The following is a 20,796-nucleotide window of genomic DNA, read 5'->3' on the forward strand; positions in this document are numbered from 1 at the left end:
AGCTATGACATAATTTTTTTTAACTTGCCAGGCAATTATATTCTTGGCCCAAGACAGCCAGAGATTCTTATTGCAAAATGTAAGCAAAGACAGAGGTTGACCTAAGGATCATGACTCTCACATTTGAATGTGGTAGGTTTAAGACAATGAAGGGCAAGTACCTATATTGTGCCAAAAGAAATAGACACTTAGGAAAATCATTACCCTGGCTCCATGGGCATATTTTATGCCCCCCCATCAAGTTATGTCCACTGGATCAGTTGATAAATACATATTTACTGAGTATTGACTATGTATTTCAGGAATTGGGCATTTTGCTAGAGACAAAGGTGAACAAAACTAAGTAAATTCTGCACTTGTGTATCTTATTTTGATGTAGGAAGCTTACATTAAAATAATAATGGTGGCAGTCCCGGTGGTTCAGCGGTTTAGCACTGCCTTTGGCCCAGGGTATGATCTTGGAGACCCAGGATCCAGTCCCACGTCAGACTCCCTGCATGGAGCCTGCTTCTCCCTCTGCCTGTGTCTCTGCCTCTCTCTGTGTGTGTGTGTGTGTGTGTGTGTGTGTGTGTGTGTGTGTCTAATAAATAAATAAGTAAAATCTTTAAAAAAAATAAAATAGAATAAAATAATAATGGATAATTAAATGATAAACCCTGATAAAGGAGTTTTGTATTATTCTCAGGTAGGGAGATATATTATATAAATATCAAATGTTTGAAGTACTGAAAAAATTATTTTGCTTCCTGGAATAATTTGACTTTTCAATTAGAGCTATCCAGCAAATTCTCAACTATAACGTCACTATAGACACAGAGCCTCCACATTCCCCTTGAACTCAGCTCCTCTGGTATGGTACCCTCACATTACTCACCAATAAGTTAACCCATCCATACCTACCTCTGTAGGAAACACTGCCTGTTGCAGACTTTTCCTGGCTCCAGATCTCTACTATATCATTCATTCAATTAGGTCTGCCCACTCGAACAATCAATAAGTACTAATGATTAGAGCTATTATGGGCAGAATTCAGGGATTTACCTGCACAAGTAGCAAAGATTTCAACACCTTTAACTTCCCTGGCTGGAGGCAACTGGCCACAGAGGGTTCAAGAGTCTTCAGGGCATGAAACAATAAAAGATTCTCTGGCAAGCATGCCAGAAGTTTCTAACCCCTCCCAGGGAAGACAATTGCATATTAACAGGCACCTATAGGGGATAATGTATTCATTCAGCGATTTTCAAACCTTTTAAAGCACTGAACCCTTTTCAACTAAAACCAAATTTAAAAAATAGATAAAGCTGTAGATATTCTGAAGCAGGCTGGCAGAGGCAGATTGACTTTTGAGCATTTGTTTATGTTCAACTGAGAACTCATATGTTCTGATTTATCCTGATTTATAAAGAACTGGTTCCACATCAAACTTTCCGCAGCATGATAAGGACCAGGAGACCGAAGAATTAGAGAGTAGGGCACAAAGATACTGATCATCCCAATGTGCTAGGGGAGGAGCCATATTAGGAACCATCTCCCTAAATGAATGTCAAAAATAAATAATGTGGAGGAGATCTGGGAAATTAGTATAAATAGACATCCTTGGTGTGCAGACAATTTGAGATGTGGAAAAAAATGCTGCAGGTGACAGTATTCTGCCCTCAAGGACCTCAAGGATTACTTTGTCTTAGCCTGCTGAAATCCTAGCATCTCTCAAGACTCACCTGAACCTCCAAGGAGGCCCTGATACTCTTTGTTAGACATCACTCCCAGAGCACCATCCCTTTCAAGGAAGGCAAAGCTTGAACGTGTGGGTATTGGAGGAGCTGGGGGTTGGGAGGATGATTCAGAAAGGAAGCTGCTATCCTCATTACTTAGCATCTCTGCATGTCTGCATCTGGTATTGAGCTTTTGCCCTGGATGCTTCTATGTCTCTCTAACTTTGGTTTCAGAACCTTTCTCTATATCTGGTTACATGCTTCCTTTCTGGTTCTGGTTTTGTTTTTCACCTAGTTGTTCTCACCTGCATTTGCTGTTTCCTGCTCCCTTCCTATGTCTTTATTTTTTAAAAAAGAATTTATTTATTCATGAGAGACACAGAGAGAGAAAGAGACACAAGCAGAGGGAGAAGCAGGCTCCCCACAAGGAGCCTGCTAAGGGACTCCATCCCAGATCCCGGGATCATAACCTGAGCTGAAGGCAGACGCTCAACCACTGAGCCACCCAGGCATCCCCGTTCCTGTATCTTTAGCTCTGGCCAAGATCTGCATGCTCTGGCTACTCCGTGGCACCCAGGAAAAGTATCTGGTTCTCAGCCCATTCTCTCGCATTTTCCCAGATGGAAGATATCTTCAAGTTAGGACGACTTCGTATGGAAATGCTTTCTTCTGTGCCTGGGCTCTCATAGCACAGATTATTTATAGTATTCAGTATCAGTTTGCCTGTAATCAAAAGCTAGTAAATGACAGAAGCAGGATTCAAAACACTGATGTGTGTGGTTCACTCCATGTCTATTATACCTCTACTGATGGTTGTCACAGGGTACTCCTTGGACTTCTTGTTCTAGAATCACAAAGTTTGCTTTTAAAAATTCAGATTGTGAGGCCTAGCTTAGACCAGAATTTTTCAGGGCAGAATCTATAGCCCTAAATTTTAGTGAACTCCCCAAATAATTTTTGTTAAGCACACTAAAATTTGAGAACCACAGATCTAGAGTATAATTATCCACCTTTGAACTCCCATGTCCCTATATGTCACGTATCATGACCCCTGCATGCAAAGCCTTGAGCAAAGAAGAGAGAAAAATGAGAAGTCATAAGCCTGGACCTGCTTACCTCTCATAGCTCCCACCAGAGTCAGTGCGCTCACATGCTTACGAAACGCTTGCCCCAGATCCCGAAACTGCACTCCCCTCAGCTGGACCCGGCTGGGCTCCTCTGGGAAAGACTGAACGATGACTCTGGCCCCCAGATCCCTGGATCCCAACATCTTCTCACTCTTGGAATATAAACAGTCCTGCAAATTCCCTGAAACACAGAATGAAGTCAGGGTTAGGGGGGAACTGAAGCATGTGCAACGTGCTTCTAGACAAATCATCTGGTATGAAAGGTACTGTAAGTGCAGAGGATAAACCATTATTGTTTGTTCATTTAATAATCTTATTTCCCTTTTACTTTGATTTTCCTCTTTGGATTATTAATTAAAACATCCAATAACTAGGACATGATGTTGCCTTCACTCTATTATTTCCAGAAGCCCCCAAATCAATCACCTTAATTACTGTCACAAAGAGGCTGGCTATAACCCACAAACTCAACCTAAATAGATGCTTATTTCAATCCAAAAGATCCCCTGGAGGGCGTGTGCAATAAAATGACCTTCTCGTGGTTGATAATTGTAGGGCAGAAATGTGAGCACTGAATGTAATCACAGCTCTTTTTAGTCTTTAGCTGTCCAGTGGGGTTTCCTCTTTATTTTGCTGCTTTGTCATTTGGGGACTTAGCAAACTACTAAAGGCAGAAATGGCAAAGGGCTCCAGAGAAGTAACTGAGTGGTATCCGCCCCACTCCCATCCCCACCACCTCCTTCCCAGACAGTTCCCTAGTGAGGACAACACCCTGCATTATACTCAGCTACCTTTGCAGTATTGTAACCTCAGGATCCGGGATGCTTTCATTGACACATGGCATTTGGTGGTGTGAACTAACCTCAGAATGGATAAGAAATCATACTCTGAACTATTTCTTTATTATCCATGCTAATAAACCAAAGGGCCACAAATATCAAATGATGTATCATTCCACAGTGAATAATTCACAGTAAATTTGCTTACACCCAGGAATAAATATATAAGAGGTAAATGAAGAGATGTTTCATATTTGCAAGATTTATCACAATTTTGATGATTTCTACCCAGGATCCATGATATTTTGAGTGGCCTGGACCCATATTTATTTGGCTACCTCATTTCCACACTTCAGCCCCACACAAAGAAAGGGCAAGTAATATGTAATTCTTTCTAATAAATGTGTATGGATTTGTTTTACCTTGAGGATTTTGTAATAACATTGAAGAGTTGTGATGAAATCAGGGGTTTTTCCATTAGGAGCCAACAGATTTATAATGGCTGAGATCGAGAAGTATGGTCTCTCTAGCAGCATAATCAAATGCAGTGTTTTAGAGAATATGATCTGAGAATGCCTATATGAGGAGTATTGAGATAGTCTGAATAGAATGAATATCAATTTTATCAAAATTGTTAAGTTTGTCAATCATTGAATTCAAACCCACAGTATCCAAACCTTTTTCAGAATGATATGTTTGTGAGCTAGGTGACTGGGTGGTGGAGGGTAGAGTCAAAGTCCCTCTCACCCAACTACATTCCAACTTATACCTACATGCATCTATATGTAGACATGATTCAAATCTTTAACTCCAGCCATGACATTTCTTCCAGGCCCCAGACACTACCAGGCACCTCTGCTCAGGTCCTGGCCTGGCATCTGTCTCGACATGTACAAAATTAAAGTCATGATCTGTAGCCTCCCACTCCAAAAGCTGTTCCTCTTCCCATCTCACTAAATAGCCTCATCATCCATCCAGAGCTCATGCCTGGGAGTCATCCTTGACACCCACACCATCCTAAACCAAAGTTGACAAATGATATCTTCACAACATGTGAAAGCCTCATAATCTACAGCCTGGGAAACCAAAACATAACCTACTAAACTAACCATCCCTGAAATAGATGTTTAATAGGCACATCAGTGTGATTCAGTGCCTGTTATTCTTCTAGAAGATAAATTGACTTTTTCAACCACTTACTTAAAGTATGTGGTAGTTCACTCAGAAAACAAACTCTAAAAGTAGGGGTTGGGGGTAGGGACAGACACAAGAACCCTATCAGTCTAATCAGTAAGAATGTGCTGACTGGGTCTGTGATTCTAGCATTAAACTGTTTTCCTGAGAATTTTAGAAGGGGTCTAGAATGAGAATTAAGACTTCATTACAAATTTCCTTGGAAATTTAATCTGACTCTCTGAATTTAATTATTTAACAGGATTTTTTTCCCCAGAGAAATAATTTCACAAGTGGACACTTGTTTACCTCATTCCAGGGCTGTGGAAGGTAGGAGATGAAATGACAATTTATCAAAAGCATTCTGAAAACTAAAGAATATTATGGACATGCAAAGGTCAAGGGTTTGTTCCATTTGAAAGAAGCTGACAATACTAGATATTGTTTGAGAGTAAGAACATTCTTTTTCACTCATTGACTTTCCAGAAAAATCTTTCTCTACCTTCTGAATCACTGGCCTCCTGGCATGAAGCAAGGTGCTTCATCCTCTCAGCAGTGAGATTTCCTTGTATGGTAATACTCCTGCTGAGCAGCACTACTGTGACTTTTAAAATATGGAGTACTCCAGCCACCCAATTCTCTGTGAAGTTGTGAGAGTATCTGAGGAAAAAAAAACATGGAAAAGACACATCTGAAGATATTCCTCCAAATCTTATTAGAATAGTAAGCCACTAGATTAGCCTAATTCTCCTTTGGGAGTCTATTTCTTTACAAACTCAGACACAGAAGAGTTGAATTATAGGCACAAGTATGTGAAAATTAGGTGCATTGCATCATAAGACAGAAGTTGCAGAGTCTTACAGGAAAAACTTATTTAAGAAGTCTAAATTTAAAAAAAAAAAAAAAAAGAAGTCTAAATTTTTCAGGGATGCCTGGGTGGCTCAGCTGGTTAAACATCTGCCTTTAGCTCAGGTCATAGTCTCAGAGTCCTTGGATCGAGCCCCACATCAGACTCCCTGCTCAGTGGGAAGTCTGCTTCTCCCTCTCCCTCTGTCCCTCCCACTGTGCTCTCTCATTCTCTCTCTGTCTCATATAAATAAATAAAATCTTTAAAAAAAAGTCTAAATCTTTCAAAAGTTTCATGCTTTCTAATTTTCTTATCAACACATCTAGCATTATTTACTGTAAAAATACAGCACTGAAAGACAAACAAGTGTCCAGACACCAACACAGTTAAAAACTCATCTTCTGAGCACCTTGGTAGCTCAGCAGTTGAGCATCTGCCTTTGGCTCGGTCATGATCCCAGGATCCCGGGATCGAATCTCGCATCAGGCTCCCTGTGAAAAGCCTGCTTCTCCCTCTGCCTATGTCTCTGCCTCTCTCTGTCTGTGTCCCTCATGAATAAATAAATAAAACCTTTAAAAAAGAGTCCTCATCATCTGTCTAAACAGAGCCAAGCTGATGTTCATTACCTCAAAGGTGACCTCAGATAAAGGTCTGTATTGTGCACAGCTTCCACAATAACAATCTCTTCCATGGGTTTGGCACCTCCAACACCTATTCTGCTGATGATGACAGCTTCATCCCCAGGGTGCCAATCCACAGCATCCTCCAGAGCCAGTACTGTGTCACCGGCATAGGCAGCTGCTTGAAGATGGGTGAAAGTCACTTCTGGTAGCAAACCTAAAGCCGAACGAGGAAAACTTGCCTTACACATTTTAATAGTTAATATGAGTATCATGTTTTTCAACCAAGGAATCCTTGAAAGAAGAGTCTGGGAAAACAAGCTTCAGGCTTGATAAGCATCAATGCTTTCACTTTTTCTTGGATATTAGTTTTCTCATCTGCTACATGTTGCGATAAAAATAATGTAGGATTGAATATAGCATGGGATGAAAATACAGGAATTGGAGTCAGACTCAACTGACAATTGAATCAGTTTTGCCATGTTCTAACCAAGGGTAATATACTCAAGGATGGGCTCCAGTTTCCTTAGTTACAAAGTAGAAGTAGTGAGGCCTTTCCCCACAGAGAGTTAAGAGGTCTAAATGCGAGGACTCAAACATTTAGCTTGGACCTTGCACATAATAGATCTAAAACATATTTTAGTCTTTCCCTTCCTGGCATCACATTGTTTTGAGAATAAAATTGTACTACCTATTTCTTATTCCAAATAAAATTAAATGGCTATTATTAGGCTCTCTGATGTAAAAGTTCAAAACAGATCTCTAATCTGAAGACTGCAACTCAGTTTACAAATAGGGTTAGTAGAGTGTGGAATCAAAACTACCTTGGATTGGTTGTTCTCAGTCTTGATGTATCAAATGATCCCTTCAAACTCCTAAAGTGGGTGTGTCCACAATGGGTGTGCTGAGCAAAGTTGAACTTGAGACTCCAGAAATCTTGATTTATATCAGGCTCCAGCTCATCCATCTGATCCTCCCCATGCCAGTATACTCCTTAACTATCAAAGATTCAAGAAGGTAGTCTGTCTCACAGTTTACTCTGGCCTTTCCCAACAAGGGTCAAGGCAAAGACTTTTTTCAAGCCATTATCTGAAACCATACCTCAGAAAATACATGGCTTATTCCCAACTCCTTCTTCTTTCCTCAGTACATTTCCTTCCTCCTTTGCAATAGATCATAATTTACCTTTAGCCCACAGCAACTTACTGTCCTCCCTTGTTGCACTAAAGCAAAGTAATAATACTTGAATCCCCAACTACAGAGGTAGCTGACAATAAATCATTTTCAAATTATTTTAAACTTCCCTCTTAATTTATGTGCCTGTGTGTGCATGGGCACTTGTACCAATAACGTTGTTCTAGGCTTAGAAGGGTCCCTAGGTTAATAATGTAATTTCTGAAGTTTACTTGGGCAATAATTTTATCTTGAAATAATTTACAGAGTTCAGAATTTCTAATTATAGGGCAGGTAGAAATTAAGACATAAATCATCCCAAAAGAAAATAATTTTAATTTTATTCCTTGTTTGTATGTTTTAACCTTTGGGAACACTAACATAAAATAAAGTCTATTTATATGTATATGGATATATATGCAAATTTCTATGATCTGTTCTTGAATGTCCACACAGAAAATTTTCTGCCAAGCATAGAAAATGTTTATCAAAGACAAGATGCTCTTAAACTCTGTGATCAATTCTTCACAGTAATAAATCAATATGCAAAAAACACCTACTCTCCACCTACAAACATGCAGGCTATAAGTGACGGAACCTAGAGTAGAGTATGCGATATTTCTCAACTCATCATTATAAATAAAATAATAGTCACATCAGAATGAATGAAAAAAATCACATAGCATCTTTGAAGTACATTTTTGACTATTAACATAAACATATGTCCTTTCAATTGTTGACAGGGTTTTCAAGAAAGCAGTAAAATTATCTCATAACTTATTCATTCTCATGGCAAAATAACACATATCTATGTGTATGACCGAAACATTGAACTTGGATATTTCATCAATGCTAGCAGCATCTTTCCAGCTATGTGGTGGATACTGATGTTTGGATGAGCTACTGTTTCCTCAAACTCATGAATGTCAGAATAATTATAACAATTACCTGAGCTAGACCCTCTGGATATACCTTTTTCTCTTCTGATCATTCTGTATTTTTCTTTTTTAAAAAGCTTTGCAAAGTTATTTTAGCTACATCCCTTCTTTGCTTACAACCCACAGAATCTGCCTACAATACTCAATAGTAACAAAGCCCCAAATTCCCCTCTTGACTCTTAAGACTCTGTAATCTGACTCTACTTTATGGTCTTTGACTGTAATAAACTCTCTATTTCAGGAAGCCAAGTCTGTTTACCTCTTCTCATTTAACAGGATCATTCCTTCCTCTATCCCTTTACCCATTCTATCCCCTTCCACCTGTATGCCTGGCCTTCCTTCCTTCTTCTAGTCTTCCAAAATGAAGCTCAAGCTCCATTTCTTCCATTGGACTTCAGGGAGCACTTCAGTCTGTGATGATGTCCACCTCCTCCTATAGACCTTGTAGTGATGTGGGGTTCGTATCTGAGCAAAAGATTTGTTTATACTTGGGATTTAGTCATGCCCAAGTTTGTGGCTAGTCAGTGGGCCACTTGTTGGAGTTGCTTTGCATGAGAGGAGAAGCTTATAAAAAGGAGCAAATGGAAAAACAGGATGACGAGGTCTGTCTCAGATATAGGCCTTCTTTCCTGAGCCCATGGACCCGTGACTGAGCCTGAGAACTCTCCAGGTGGCTTTTGCACCTGATGCTTCTCTGCCTGGAACTCTAGCACTGACTCACTCTGCCTCCTTCTTCAGCATTATCTTCAGCTTGGTTCCTTGGAGAAGCCTCCGAGACCACCTGACTAGGTCCAACCTCTTGGTATAATCTGTCACATCATGGTGCTTTTCTCCTTTCTAGCATTTAACACACTGCAGTTTGACTTCTTACTGTAATTCTGTTTGTCTTTCCTAGTGCACAGGACAGCAGGAACCATTCCTACATTTGTTCACCACCATAGCACCAGTGCCTGTCACAGTGTTTAGCATATCATGGGTGTTCAGTAGATGTGTGCTGAATGAGGAAAATCATGACTGCGACATGGAGAAACATGCACCCCAAAGCTTTGGTATCTGGGTGACCAAGTGGAACCCCAAGTGGCAAAAAGAGGTGGTCAGTACACTGCATCATGGGACACAATACTCCCACAATACTCAGGGGTTTGACCACCTGAGTGGCAGTGAAAGCTTATACCCTCAGCGTCCATGTGGGGAGTACTCTCATGGCACAGACTCACAGTAGGAGCAGCAGGCCAGCCCTCAGCATCTTCCTGAAGGGAGGACAATGACCAAGGAAGCCAAAATGGAGGAAAAGTGCACGAAAGAAGTCTCACAGTGACTGCAACAGACAGACTAGTTGATGAACTCACATGACATTTGTCATGACAATATGGGGGGATACTGAAAAGTGAATATGGAGATTCTGTGAGAGTTGGGGGTAGGGGAGGGCAATAAATTTTTTAGTATTACTGCTGAAATATACATAGGCTGAGAAGGGTAGGCATGGGGGCTGGAGAGACAAGTTATGTAATCTATAGTTCGTACCATACATTTCAGTATTAAATTATTTCATAATTAGTACAGTGCTTATGCCTTATCTCCCACTCAAAATTTACTAGCTGAATGCAGGGCCACCACTTTACATGTTTCCTTCATATATGTCACAATTCCTAACCCAGTCCTGGACTTACAATTAGCATTCAACTCATAAGGCTTTTTTAAAATATTTTTTTTATTTATTCATGAGAGATGCAGAGACATAGGCAGAGGGAGAAGCAGGGTTCCTGCGGGGACCCTGATGTGGAACTTGATCCCAGGACCCTGGGATCACAACCTGAGCCAAAGGCAGATACTCAACCACTGAGCCAGCCACCCAGGTGTCCCAATTCATAAGGATTTAAATTAACTATTTGAATACTCTCTTCTGGACACTCACTTGCAAACTCCCATCAGATATATGCCTACATGACTATATAATATCCAATATGCTTCAAAGCAGAACAAACAACACAAACATTTATTAAGAACTCCAAATAAACCCAACCTAGGCTAAGTAGTTCCACTCAAAGTAAGAACGGTTTGTTTTTTCTTGTTGTTTTTTTCCTTTGACAGATTGTACAGATTACACAACTGAAATGCTTCAGGGACAAGATTGGACAGTAATGAGATGTCAGCAGCCAAGTTCTGAAACCAGGGCTTCTGAATCCAGAACCAAAGAACTGGACACATAATCAAGTTGCCAGCCTCTGGAAATAACTTTAAACTAACTGTACCCAGATCGCAGTGTACTCAAAAAATTATTTTCCTTATTTCATAAATGTTATTTAAGTGCCTTACAAGGCAAACTAGCTGGCTTCTGGGATGAAGAAAGCATTGCCCACATTGTAAACGTGAGTCATTTCACTTCAAGAACTCTTAGAAAACCCAAGTTGGGCAGCTCCCTTCCTTTCTCTACCACAAATCAAAAACCATACAAATACAGTTTAAAAAGCTCAATAATTTATGAATATGCTCAAATGAAAAGGGTTAAGCTCTTAATGTGTAATTTAATACAATGTTTAACCACTTTGGGCTTTCAACATTGACCTGTTAACCAACAAACTATTCATTTAGTCCCACTAATGACTTCGACTCATAATTGTATTTCCTACAAATTATTGTCCAAGCATTTCAGTGCCATTCATCCATAATTACACAGTCCCAGAGAACCATCTTACCAAATGGGCATGGAGAGAAAGAAAATAATCTTTGTGAGTTAATACACTTTAAAATCACTAATTGCCCTCTGTTTATTTTGCAGGACTTCAGTCTTTATTCCAAGTGAATAACTGCCAAGACCTTTCCAAATCACTGGGGGCGGGGAGGTAGTGTAGGATGAGGAGAGGAAGGAGAGGGAGAGAGAGGGAGGGAAGGAGATAAAGAATAATTTCATTAAAATAATGTTCACATCAGAATAGAAAGATAAGGGAATTCACAGAACTAGAAATATTTTTCTGAAATACATGCAAATTATTTCCCCCTATTTCTACATGAGCTTCATATTACACACAGTAAAATGATGAATGCTGTCTCCTTTGTATGTGTAGATGAGCATTTCTCATGCACTAGAAAAGACAGACATGAAGAGAACTGGGTCCCTGTCTGCCAGGGTCCATGACCAGTACAGGAAATAGACAAAAATCACAAATGTACCATGTTAAGTGTTAAGACAAAGGGTATCCAGGGTCTACTGGTACAACCATGGAGCACCTCACTCACACAAGAGGAGGGGTTGTTTCTGGGATTGCTTCCCAGGAGAAGTGATGATTGAGCTGGGTCTTTAAGGATAAGTCACAGTGGGCCAGGTGACAAAAAGGGCAGAGCACTCCCAGGAAAGGCAATGATGTATATGATTGTGTGGGCCAACATGACACATTCAAATAGTTGCTGTATTGTGGCATGGGCAGAATGCACATATACAGAAGGGGGTGTTGCTGATGAGAATGAGAGTATGGATCCCGGGGTGACTCAGCGGTTGAGCATCTGCCTTTGGCTCAGGGCATGATCCTGGAGTCCAAGATCGAGTCCCATGCTGGGCTCCCTGCATGGAGCCTGCTTCTCCCTCTGCCTGTATCTCTCTCTCTCTCTCTCTCTCTCTCTCTCTCTCTCTGTTGTCTCATAAATAAATAAGTAAAACTTTTAAAAAAATAAAATAAATTAAAAGAAAGAGTGAGAGTAGCCTGGAAAGGTGAATAAGACCCACTCAGAAAGGGACTCTCAGGCCCTCCCAAAGAACTAAAAGTTTATCCCAAAAGTAACCACCAAAGGAATATTCAAGATGCTAACAAAGAAATCACACTTTTGTGAGACTAGTGATATTTTAAGACCATGAGTACACATATTAAACTAAGGGGAGAGAATCCTTAGTGAGAAAATGTATTCACTGCACATTTGGGAAGTTGAGAAAAAACCTGATTCAAGTCCTAAGATGAACAAGACAGGGGGCAAGAGGAAGCTCGATATGTTCCAGGAACTAAATGGAGATAGGAGGGTCTGGAGAAGACAAATGAGATGGCACAGTGTGACTGGGAAAGACGGCACAGGACCTTGTTGGCCTGTTTTCAAGGACTTAAATCTAACTCAAAATAGTTATGTGATCGAATTTCTGTTTTTAAAAAGGTTACCCTTTTAAAAGGCTGTTGAGTGAAGGAAAGGGAAGGGAAAGTGAGAGTCTATGTAGCAGGCTGCTAAAATAAATGTAGAAGAGTGCGGTATTTCAGACAAAATGTTTGGTAAGTTTGATTAATTGTTAGGCAGTAGCTCTTGAAAGAAGCATAAAAATTTGAGATATCTTTTGGAGGAGAACCAAGAGGACTGGGTGATTAGATGTAGAGGTAAAGGAGAAGATGCCAATGATGCCTCACAGGCCTAGAGCAGAAGCAAGTTGGTAGATAAGCAGGGGCATCTGGGGAAGAAGATAGAGAGTCCATTGAATAAACATTTATTAAACACCTACTATGCTATGTTCCATGTGTTCTCCTAGCCACTTGGAATATAGTAGTAAGCAAAAGTGTCAAAAATCCCTGCCCTCATATGGTTTCTATTCTAGTGGCATTTGCTTTTAGACATACTAAGCTTTAGACATCAGGCAGGTTACAGTTTAGATATTAAAGAGAATATCCAAGTGAAAAGTCTGGAGCTCAGAATAAATGTCTGAGGTTAGATAGAGAAATATATAAAGAGACGTTAAATCCATGGAAATGAGTGGGATTGCTTGGGAGAGAGTATATAGCTATAAATGAAGAATATCCAAGCCTAAGCCCATGGGAACTTCATCATTCCAAAACTGAGTGGATGAAGACAAACCTAAAAGGGGCTACTAGTAGAAGGAAGAAAACCAAAAATTAAGATACACACTTGCCCATAACTAAACTAAACAATGCAGTGAAGAGATACTCATTCCTCCCCATCTCCTTACTCTTTTATTATTGTTAAGATCTGGGCACCCTGACCAGTGTCTCTTGTGCTTGAGTTCTATTCCTCACTGTTCATTTCATCCTTCTTCCTACAGAGTAGCAGGATATGGGCTTTGAGAGGAAAGAGATGTAGAGAAAACACGGCCCTTCTACCATTTCTCATTCCTTCCTTCTTCTTTATGCCAACACTTGGCTCAAATTCTCCAGTCATATACTATCTCTAACAATAGGAGGGGGTGATGGGTAACCAGAGAAACTGGGAAAGGCTGACTATTATAATTCCACCATGCATCTGAGCTGGTTCTCTCTGCTCCCAGAAACCACACTGTGCCAGGAGTCTGCCTCCAGCCCACAGAAGCCACTCTTAGGGCAGAGAGACTGAGAAAGCCATTCTCTGTTACTAGTACTCAGTAAGAAAAGAATTAAGATAGTAGATCCCAAATGGAGAGAGAGAGGTCTCCCTGGTATCCCATAGTGGAAATGGACCTACTTCCCCACACAATTAGTCTTATACTCAGTGGTCAGCTACTATACTCCCACTAACATTAGACAGCAAGGAAATTTCGGTGAAATTGGCCTTTGAGGGCTTGCCTGCATCCTTAACCAAAAGGTTATCAGCATTTCTTCGAGAAAAATGCACTCTAAGTTCCAGACAGCCATCTTACAAGGGAACTCTTTGAACTCAAACCATTTGTGAATTGGAAGCGATCCAATTTACTGTACTTTAGAAGAGGAGACTGTGACATTAGCGTTAATATAAGATTATCTGGCAGACCTAAGAGATGTAATGGGGCATTTTTCATGTACCATTTCCCTCTGCCCTTGAGAACCACTTGCTATGATACCTCTGCTGGTTGAAGACAAAACCTGGCCAGGGAATCCTGCATGAGTTCAGCTCTGTGTGTACACTGTGAGCCTTCTGCATCATTACTGGTTAATCTCCGGTGGTACTGATGGAGCAGGGAACATGTGCCTGCAGGAAGAAGGCAGCTCAACAGAGCAATCCTCTAATGTGCAGATCAGCTGGCTGCATCCATAGCTGAGCAGTAACATTTCTACACTGTGATGAGAGGGAATTGGGCATAGCCTGCTCCCAATGCTGAGAAGAAGTCTACCATTTTGTTGGCACAGGGGTTTAGACCAAGGCTAACCAAGGTTACTTGGATGGTGCAGTGAGCCATGCTTTGACTGAAGGCCATTGCCAAAGGCATAAAGGAAAGGCTCACCTTGGTTTCTACCCAATCTGAGCTTAACTATTGCTACTGTGATTAAGAATAAGTGACTGAGAAGAATATAAAGATAAAGCTCAACATACCCAGGAAATAGTAAATTGCAAGATACATGGAAATAACTGTAACACTGTTCCTAGCTCCTTCAAGGATTTCAGGCCAATTAAATAAATGATGTTCTTAGGCCCTACAGAACTGTTCTGGCCAGTCCTTTACTTAAAGTAGAGGTGCAAAATCCTGATGGTATGAGGAAAAGGCTTCTGCAGTATGCCTTTAATTCCCACTCCTATTCATTGTCCAGGAAATATATAAAACTTCAGGTATATTTCAGACCAGATAGTATTTTTGATAATCATTGCTTGGAGTGGAGGCAACAATGAGGGGGAAAAGGGCTAATTTTTAATGACATAATTTCTTTTTAGAAAAGCAACTTACCAGTTGCTTGAAAAAAATACAGAGAAGCAAAATGAAGATAATAAAAGCATTCACAATCTTACAATGACTAATAAATGTCTTTTCTTTCCTATCCTTTCTTTCTTATGTTCACAAGTTGACAAAATGTCATATATAAATAATTAATTCTGTACATACCATAGAATTATGTTATAATTCTCAACATACCATTTTTGCAAATTATCTTTAATTTAGTAAATATTAATATATTTAACTAATATAATATATATTAATGTTTTCTTTATTATACTTAATAATAGCTGTATTATATATTATTTAACTTCATAATGGTATCATAGTATCCCATTTAAAAGATATGTGTTTTGTATACTAATCCTTTATTCCTTTGTACTCAGTTTCTTCTCAATATTTTGCTCCCATAAATAATGCAAACATGGACATTCTTGAGCATAATTTTTACGCATGCTTCATGATCATTTCCTTAGAACGAAATCCCAAAAGTGGCATAGCTGTATCAAGGTACATACCTCGTTTTAAGCCTATTGATATAATTACCAAATTTCCTTACAGGAAGACTCACAACTTCTATATTTACTAGCAGCATACATGTTTGCCCATTCCTCATACTTTCTACTACTTTTTTTTTTTTTTTTTTTTTTGGTTTTGGTTTTGGTCAATTTGATTACTAATGGAAAAAGAAATCACTTTTGTTTTAATTTGTGTTTTTTGATTACAAATGGGGAGAAGGTAGAATAAAAACCAAAAAGAATCTCTCTTTCATTGTCAACATAAGATAAACCTGAGCCTTCTCCACATGTACTCAGATTAACTGGACATTTGCATTAATTATACAGATGTGTCTATTCACATTCTTTGCCAGATTTTAAATTTGGTCTAAAAAGTTGTTTATAAAAGATGTTAATCTGTATATAAGTCAGATAAGAATTCAGCATGTGATAAAGGTAACATTTAAAATTCTAAGGAAATATTGCTACATTAGTTTCCCACTGCTACGGTAACAAATAAGCACAACATTATTGTCTTAAAACAATACAAATATATTACCTAATAGTTCTAAAGGTTAGAATTCCAAAACTGGTTTCACTGAGCTAAAATCAAGGCATACATAGGACTGTTTCCTTTTGGAGACTCTGAGGAAGATCTGATTCCCTGCCTTTTTAACTGTTAATGGCCACCTTGTATTCCTTGGCTTGTGGACTCTTGTTCTTCAAGGTGTATCCCTACTATCTCTGCTTCCTTCAACCCCATCTTCTTTTTTGTATGACTCCTCCTGCGTCCCTCTGATAAAGACCAATGTACTTACATTAAAACCATTTGGAAATCCACAATAATCTCTCCATTTCAAGATCTTTAATTTAATCACATCTGAAAAGTTCCCTTGGTCAAATAAGGCAAACTTCATGGGTCCCAGGAATTGAGACATGAACATATTTGGGACCATTTGTCAGCCTAGCAAAACTGCATTGTTAAATAAACAGTATCAAGAAAACTGACTAACCATTTGAAGAAAAATAACATTTAAGTCAGGTAACTTACTTAATAATAAATAAATAAATAAATAAATAAATAAATAAATAAATAAATAAAATAAATAAATAAATTCTAGGTAGATTAAAGCAGAAGTTGGCAAAGCTGTTCTGTAAAGAATCAGATAACAAAGTTGTTAGGGGTTTGTAGGCCAGGAGGCCTGTGTTGCCACTGCAGCATGACACAGCCATAGATAACACCTAAACACATGGATGGGCATGGTTGTGTGAAATAAAATTTTGTTTACAAAAACAGGTAATGGTTCAGATATAGCCAATGGGCCATAGTTTGCCTAACCCTGAATTAAAGACTGGGTTTAAATTTAAAACTCTGCTTTCAGAGTCTCCAAAAGGAAACAGTCCTATGTATGCCTTGATTTTAGCTCAGTGAAACCATTTTTAATGTGGAAAAATAAATAATAAATAAATAAACAAACAAACCAACCAACCAACCAGGAAACAAATAGGCAAATTTTTATGTCATCCATAAAGAGTTTTCTGGGGTGTCTGGGTGACTCAGTCAGTTAAGTGTCAGACTCTTGATTTTGGCTCAGATCATGATCTCATGGGTTGTGCTGTCAAGCCCCGTGTCTGGCTCACACTGGGAATGGAGCCTACTTAAGATTCTCTCCTTCTTTAAAAAGAAAAAAAAAAAAAAAAAGACTTGTAGACTTGCTATTATACAGGTCAGAAAATGTCATAAAAATACTGAAGGTAAATAAGTGGGAAAGAAACAGGTTCTTTATACCCCGATCAATAATATTACAAAGGTGGGAAAAAGAAATTACAAAAAGAGCTAATAATGTGAAAAATTAAAATTGAAAAGACTATTCTGGAAACCTGAAAGGAGTATCTTCAGTTTTTCTTTCTGCCATAGCTATGGGTACACAAAATAGAAGTGAGCCACATGTATCTTAAGCATATGAAAAGGATGGAGGGATCCCTGGGTGGCGCAGTGGTTTAGCACCTGCCTTTGGCCCAGGGCGCGATCCTGGAGACCCAGGATCGAATCCCACGTCGGGCTCCCGGTGCATGGAGCCTGCTTCTCCCTCTGCCTGTGTCTGCCTCTCTCTCTCTCTCTCTCTCTCTGTGACTATCATAAATAAATAAAAATCAAAAAAAAAAAAGAAAAGAAAAAAAGAAAAGGATGGAATGAGTGTTACCTCCCTGTCTGGACCTGGTTTCATTATTGGTAAGACAAAAGTAATAATCCCAGTCTTTGCTACTTCATAAAGTTGTTGTGAGAGTTAAAATGACAGGAAAGAATGGGAAGGAGTTTTGAAAATTATAAAGTGCCAGGATGTAGGTAAAATCCAATTTTAACAAACACTGCATATAATGCCGAATTCAACAATACTCTTCCTCCATGACCAGGCTGAAAGCAATACTATTTATAGTACTGCTTTGATGATATATATGGAAGAATTTTCTTTGAAGGAAAAAATCACAAGCTCCAGCCCATGTAACATTCCATTTACTTAGCAACACTGAATTCGTTTTTGATACTAGAAAATGTAAAAAATGTCAAGTCAAGACTATTATTAACCATTTGATAAACTAAGAGAAGTTTACCAAGACTGGAACACTGCAGTTAGGCAGGGCAGAGTAGGAGGGGCATGCAGAGACAGCAGAAGGAGTACCCAGAGACTACAACAGATAGAACACCATAACTGTGTTAGAAACCTTGGACTGGGACACCACTGGAAAGCTTTCTCTGAGCAGCAGCATGATATAAACTGATCTGTGCTTTTAAAGGACCACCTTGGCTCCAAGGTAAAGAATGAACTGGAGAGAAACAAAAATGGCAACTAACAGATAAGCCAGAAAGCTTAAACAGTAGTCTGGACACAGGTTGGTGGTATTGTGAAGGAAGGCGAGAGTAATGGGGGTGGGAAAAGTAACTGGGTTCATGAATTGTCCAAGAATTAAAATCAGGACTTGGTGATGGACACAATATAGGGAATGATAGAAAAGGAGAAATTAAGAATACAACCAGGTCTCTAGGTAATGGATTACTGGAAAACAATGTCATCCCAGCATTCTTAGAATAATAATGAGGCAGCTTTATCACATCAAAACTGTAGGCACATGGGGGATCCCTGGGTGGCTCAGCAGTTTAGCACCTGCCTTTAGCCCAGGGCACGATCCTGGAGTCCCGGGATCGAGTCCCACGTCGGGCTCCGGGCATGGAGCCTGCTTCTCCCTCCTCCTGTGTCTCTGGCTCTCTCTCTCTATGTCTATCATAAATAAATAAATAAATCTTTAAAAAAAAAACTGTAGGCACATGATAACAACAATAAATAACATCTACTGAGTAGTTGTTTGACGTTTATTCTTGGGCTAAATGCCTTACATGTTTTAGTTCATTTAAACCATAGAGTGCCATGAGAAATGTTTGTGGGTTTTTTTTTTTTTTAATTGCAGGCAGAGGGGTGGGGATTGGCAGAGCCACCTGAAGCTTTATTTTGGAACAGACACTTGAATTGGCTTTTAGTTAGAGGCATGGGCAGGAGGGAGTACCCAAGGCAGCAGACTCCCCTCAAGGGTAAGCTGAGGACTGGGGCTGAGCCCTAGGTGGGTCTCCTGTTCTCACCACTTCCCTGTACAGCTCCTTCCTCCAAAGTCTCTATGGCAGACACAGAATGGGGGAGGCTGGGAGAGACCACAGCGGCTATTCCCTTGGACAGGACATTGGACAACTCAGACACCAGCCTCCCATCACAGGTCTTGACCTTCTTTACAACTACAACCTTGAACAAGCTTCCCTGGCTGAAGGGACTGCTGAAGAGTCCCTGCCAAAGTCAAAGACTGGACTGGAAGGAGTTCAGGTCATAGTTGAGGCCAGGGTTTGTGAGCCTCTCATAGGCCAAGTGCAGGCCACCTGAGTAGCTGCTGGTGGTCTTAGCATGGATACTCATGTTCTGCATCCCAGACCCCAGCTGGCTCTCCTTGCCTTCTAGCAGCTTGTGGTAGGCAGTGACTTGACATTCAGGAGTGCCTGGTACTCATGAAGCTGCTGCGCCATGTCCTGCTTGGCTCACTGTAAGGCAGCCTCCAGCTCAACCACCTTGGCATTGGCATCCTTAACACCCAGCTCCTCATGCTGTTCAGCATCAGCTGTGGCAGCCTCCAGGGAAACCTTCTGGCTTTTGAGGTCCTCAATCTCAGGCTGAAGTCAGCTGATGTTCTGATTCATCTCAGAAATCTCCATCTTCATGCACCAGAGGTCATCCTCTTGCTTCCCAGCCAATGTCTGTAGCTCCTCATACTTGATCTGGTACATGGTCTTGGCCTCAGCCTGGCTGCAGTTGGCGATTTCCTCTTAGTGGGACTTGACCTTGGTGACAATGCCGTCCAGGTCCAAGGAGAAGCTGCTGTCCATGGAGAGGACCACAGACATGTCTGAGACCTGGGATTACAGCTTATGTGTCTCCCCTTCATACAGCTGCCTTAAGAAGTTATTCTCACTAGTCAGAGCTTCGAGGAGAGACTCCAGGTCTACCTTGTTTATGTAAACTTCATCTATACCCTTCTTGATGAGGACAAATTCATTCTTCATCTGGATGTTCTTTGATCTCCTCCTTATGTTTATTCTTGAAGTCCCCCACCAGCCCCTGCATGTTGCCAAGTTCCACCTCCAGCTCCAGCTTCTCCGAGGCTACTGCATGTCCAGCCACCACCAAGGGTTGTTGATGTAGCTCTCAAACACATTGTCTTTGTTGCTATAAGTAGTTTTCTGCTGCTGAAGGAGGCCCTGCTCAGACTCCAGAATCTTGTTCTGCTGCTTCAGGTGCTGCAACTTGTTGATGAAGGAGGAAAACTTGTAGAGGGTCTTGATCTGCTACTTTTCCTAGGTGTGCACAGCCTGGATGTTGGGGTCCACCTCCAGCTTAAGGGGGCTCAGCAGGCTCTGGTTCACTGAGATAGCCATGATGCCTCTCACACCCCTGACCTTGCTGTAGCCCCTGACCACACTCCTACTGCTGTTCAGACCACCCCAGAAGCTGCTGCTGCTGCCCACTCAGGAGAAGGTGGAGGAGCTGATACATGTGCCAGGTGTACTCATGTAGGAACAGTTGCTGAAGGCCCTGGGGACTGGAGGTGGACATCTTGTAGGACTTCTGGGTCACCCTGAAGGACATGGTGGAGGCTGGAATGGAGGCTGGGGTGAAGGAGAGTAGGCTGACCCTGATGGAGCTTCAAGAAAGGGCCAAGAAGCTGTTTTTAGGTCAAAATGTTTTAGAATCATTCCAGTTTATGGATATGGAAACCATAACATTGAGGAATTGACTTTCAAGTTCCA

General features: G+C 40.5%; 1 protein-coding gene and 1 pseudogene across 1 annotated transcript in view; both read right to left on the minus strand.

Moving 5' to 3' along the window:
* Positions 1-20,796, minus strand: part of PKHD1 (PKHD1 ciliary IPT domain containing fibrocystin/polyductin) — a 469,885-nt gene that overhangs the window by 266,455 nt on the left and 182,634 nt on the right. Inside the window, 3 exon segments of the mRNA XM_038554300.1 lie at positions 2,829-3,020; positions 5,294-5,451; positions 6,265-6,475. Coding sequence (XP_038410228.1) covers positions 2,829-3,020; positions 5,294-5,451; positions 6,265-6,475 — 561 coding nt within the window.
* LOC102157177 lies at positions 19,064-20,653 on the minus strand (annotated as a pseudogene).

The sequence above is a fragment of the Canis lupus genome, chromosome 12 (assembly GCF_011100685.1).
Source record: "Canis lupus familiaris isolate Mischka breed German Shepherd chromosome 12, alternate assembly UU_Cfam_GSD_1.0, whole genome shotgun sequence".
Classification (NCBI taxonomy): domain Eukaryota; kingdom Metazoa; phylum Chordata; class Mammalia; order Carnivora; family Canidae; genus Canis; species Canis lupus.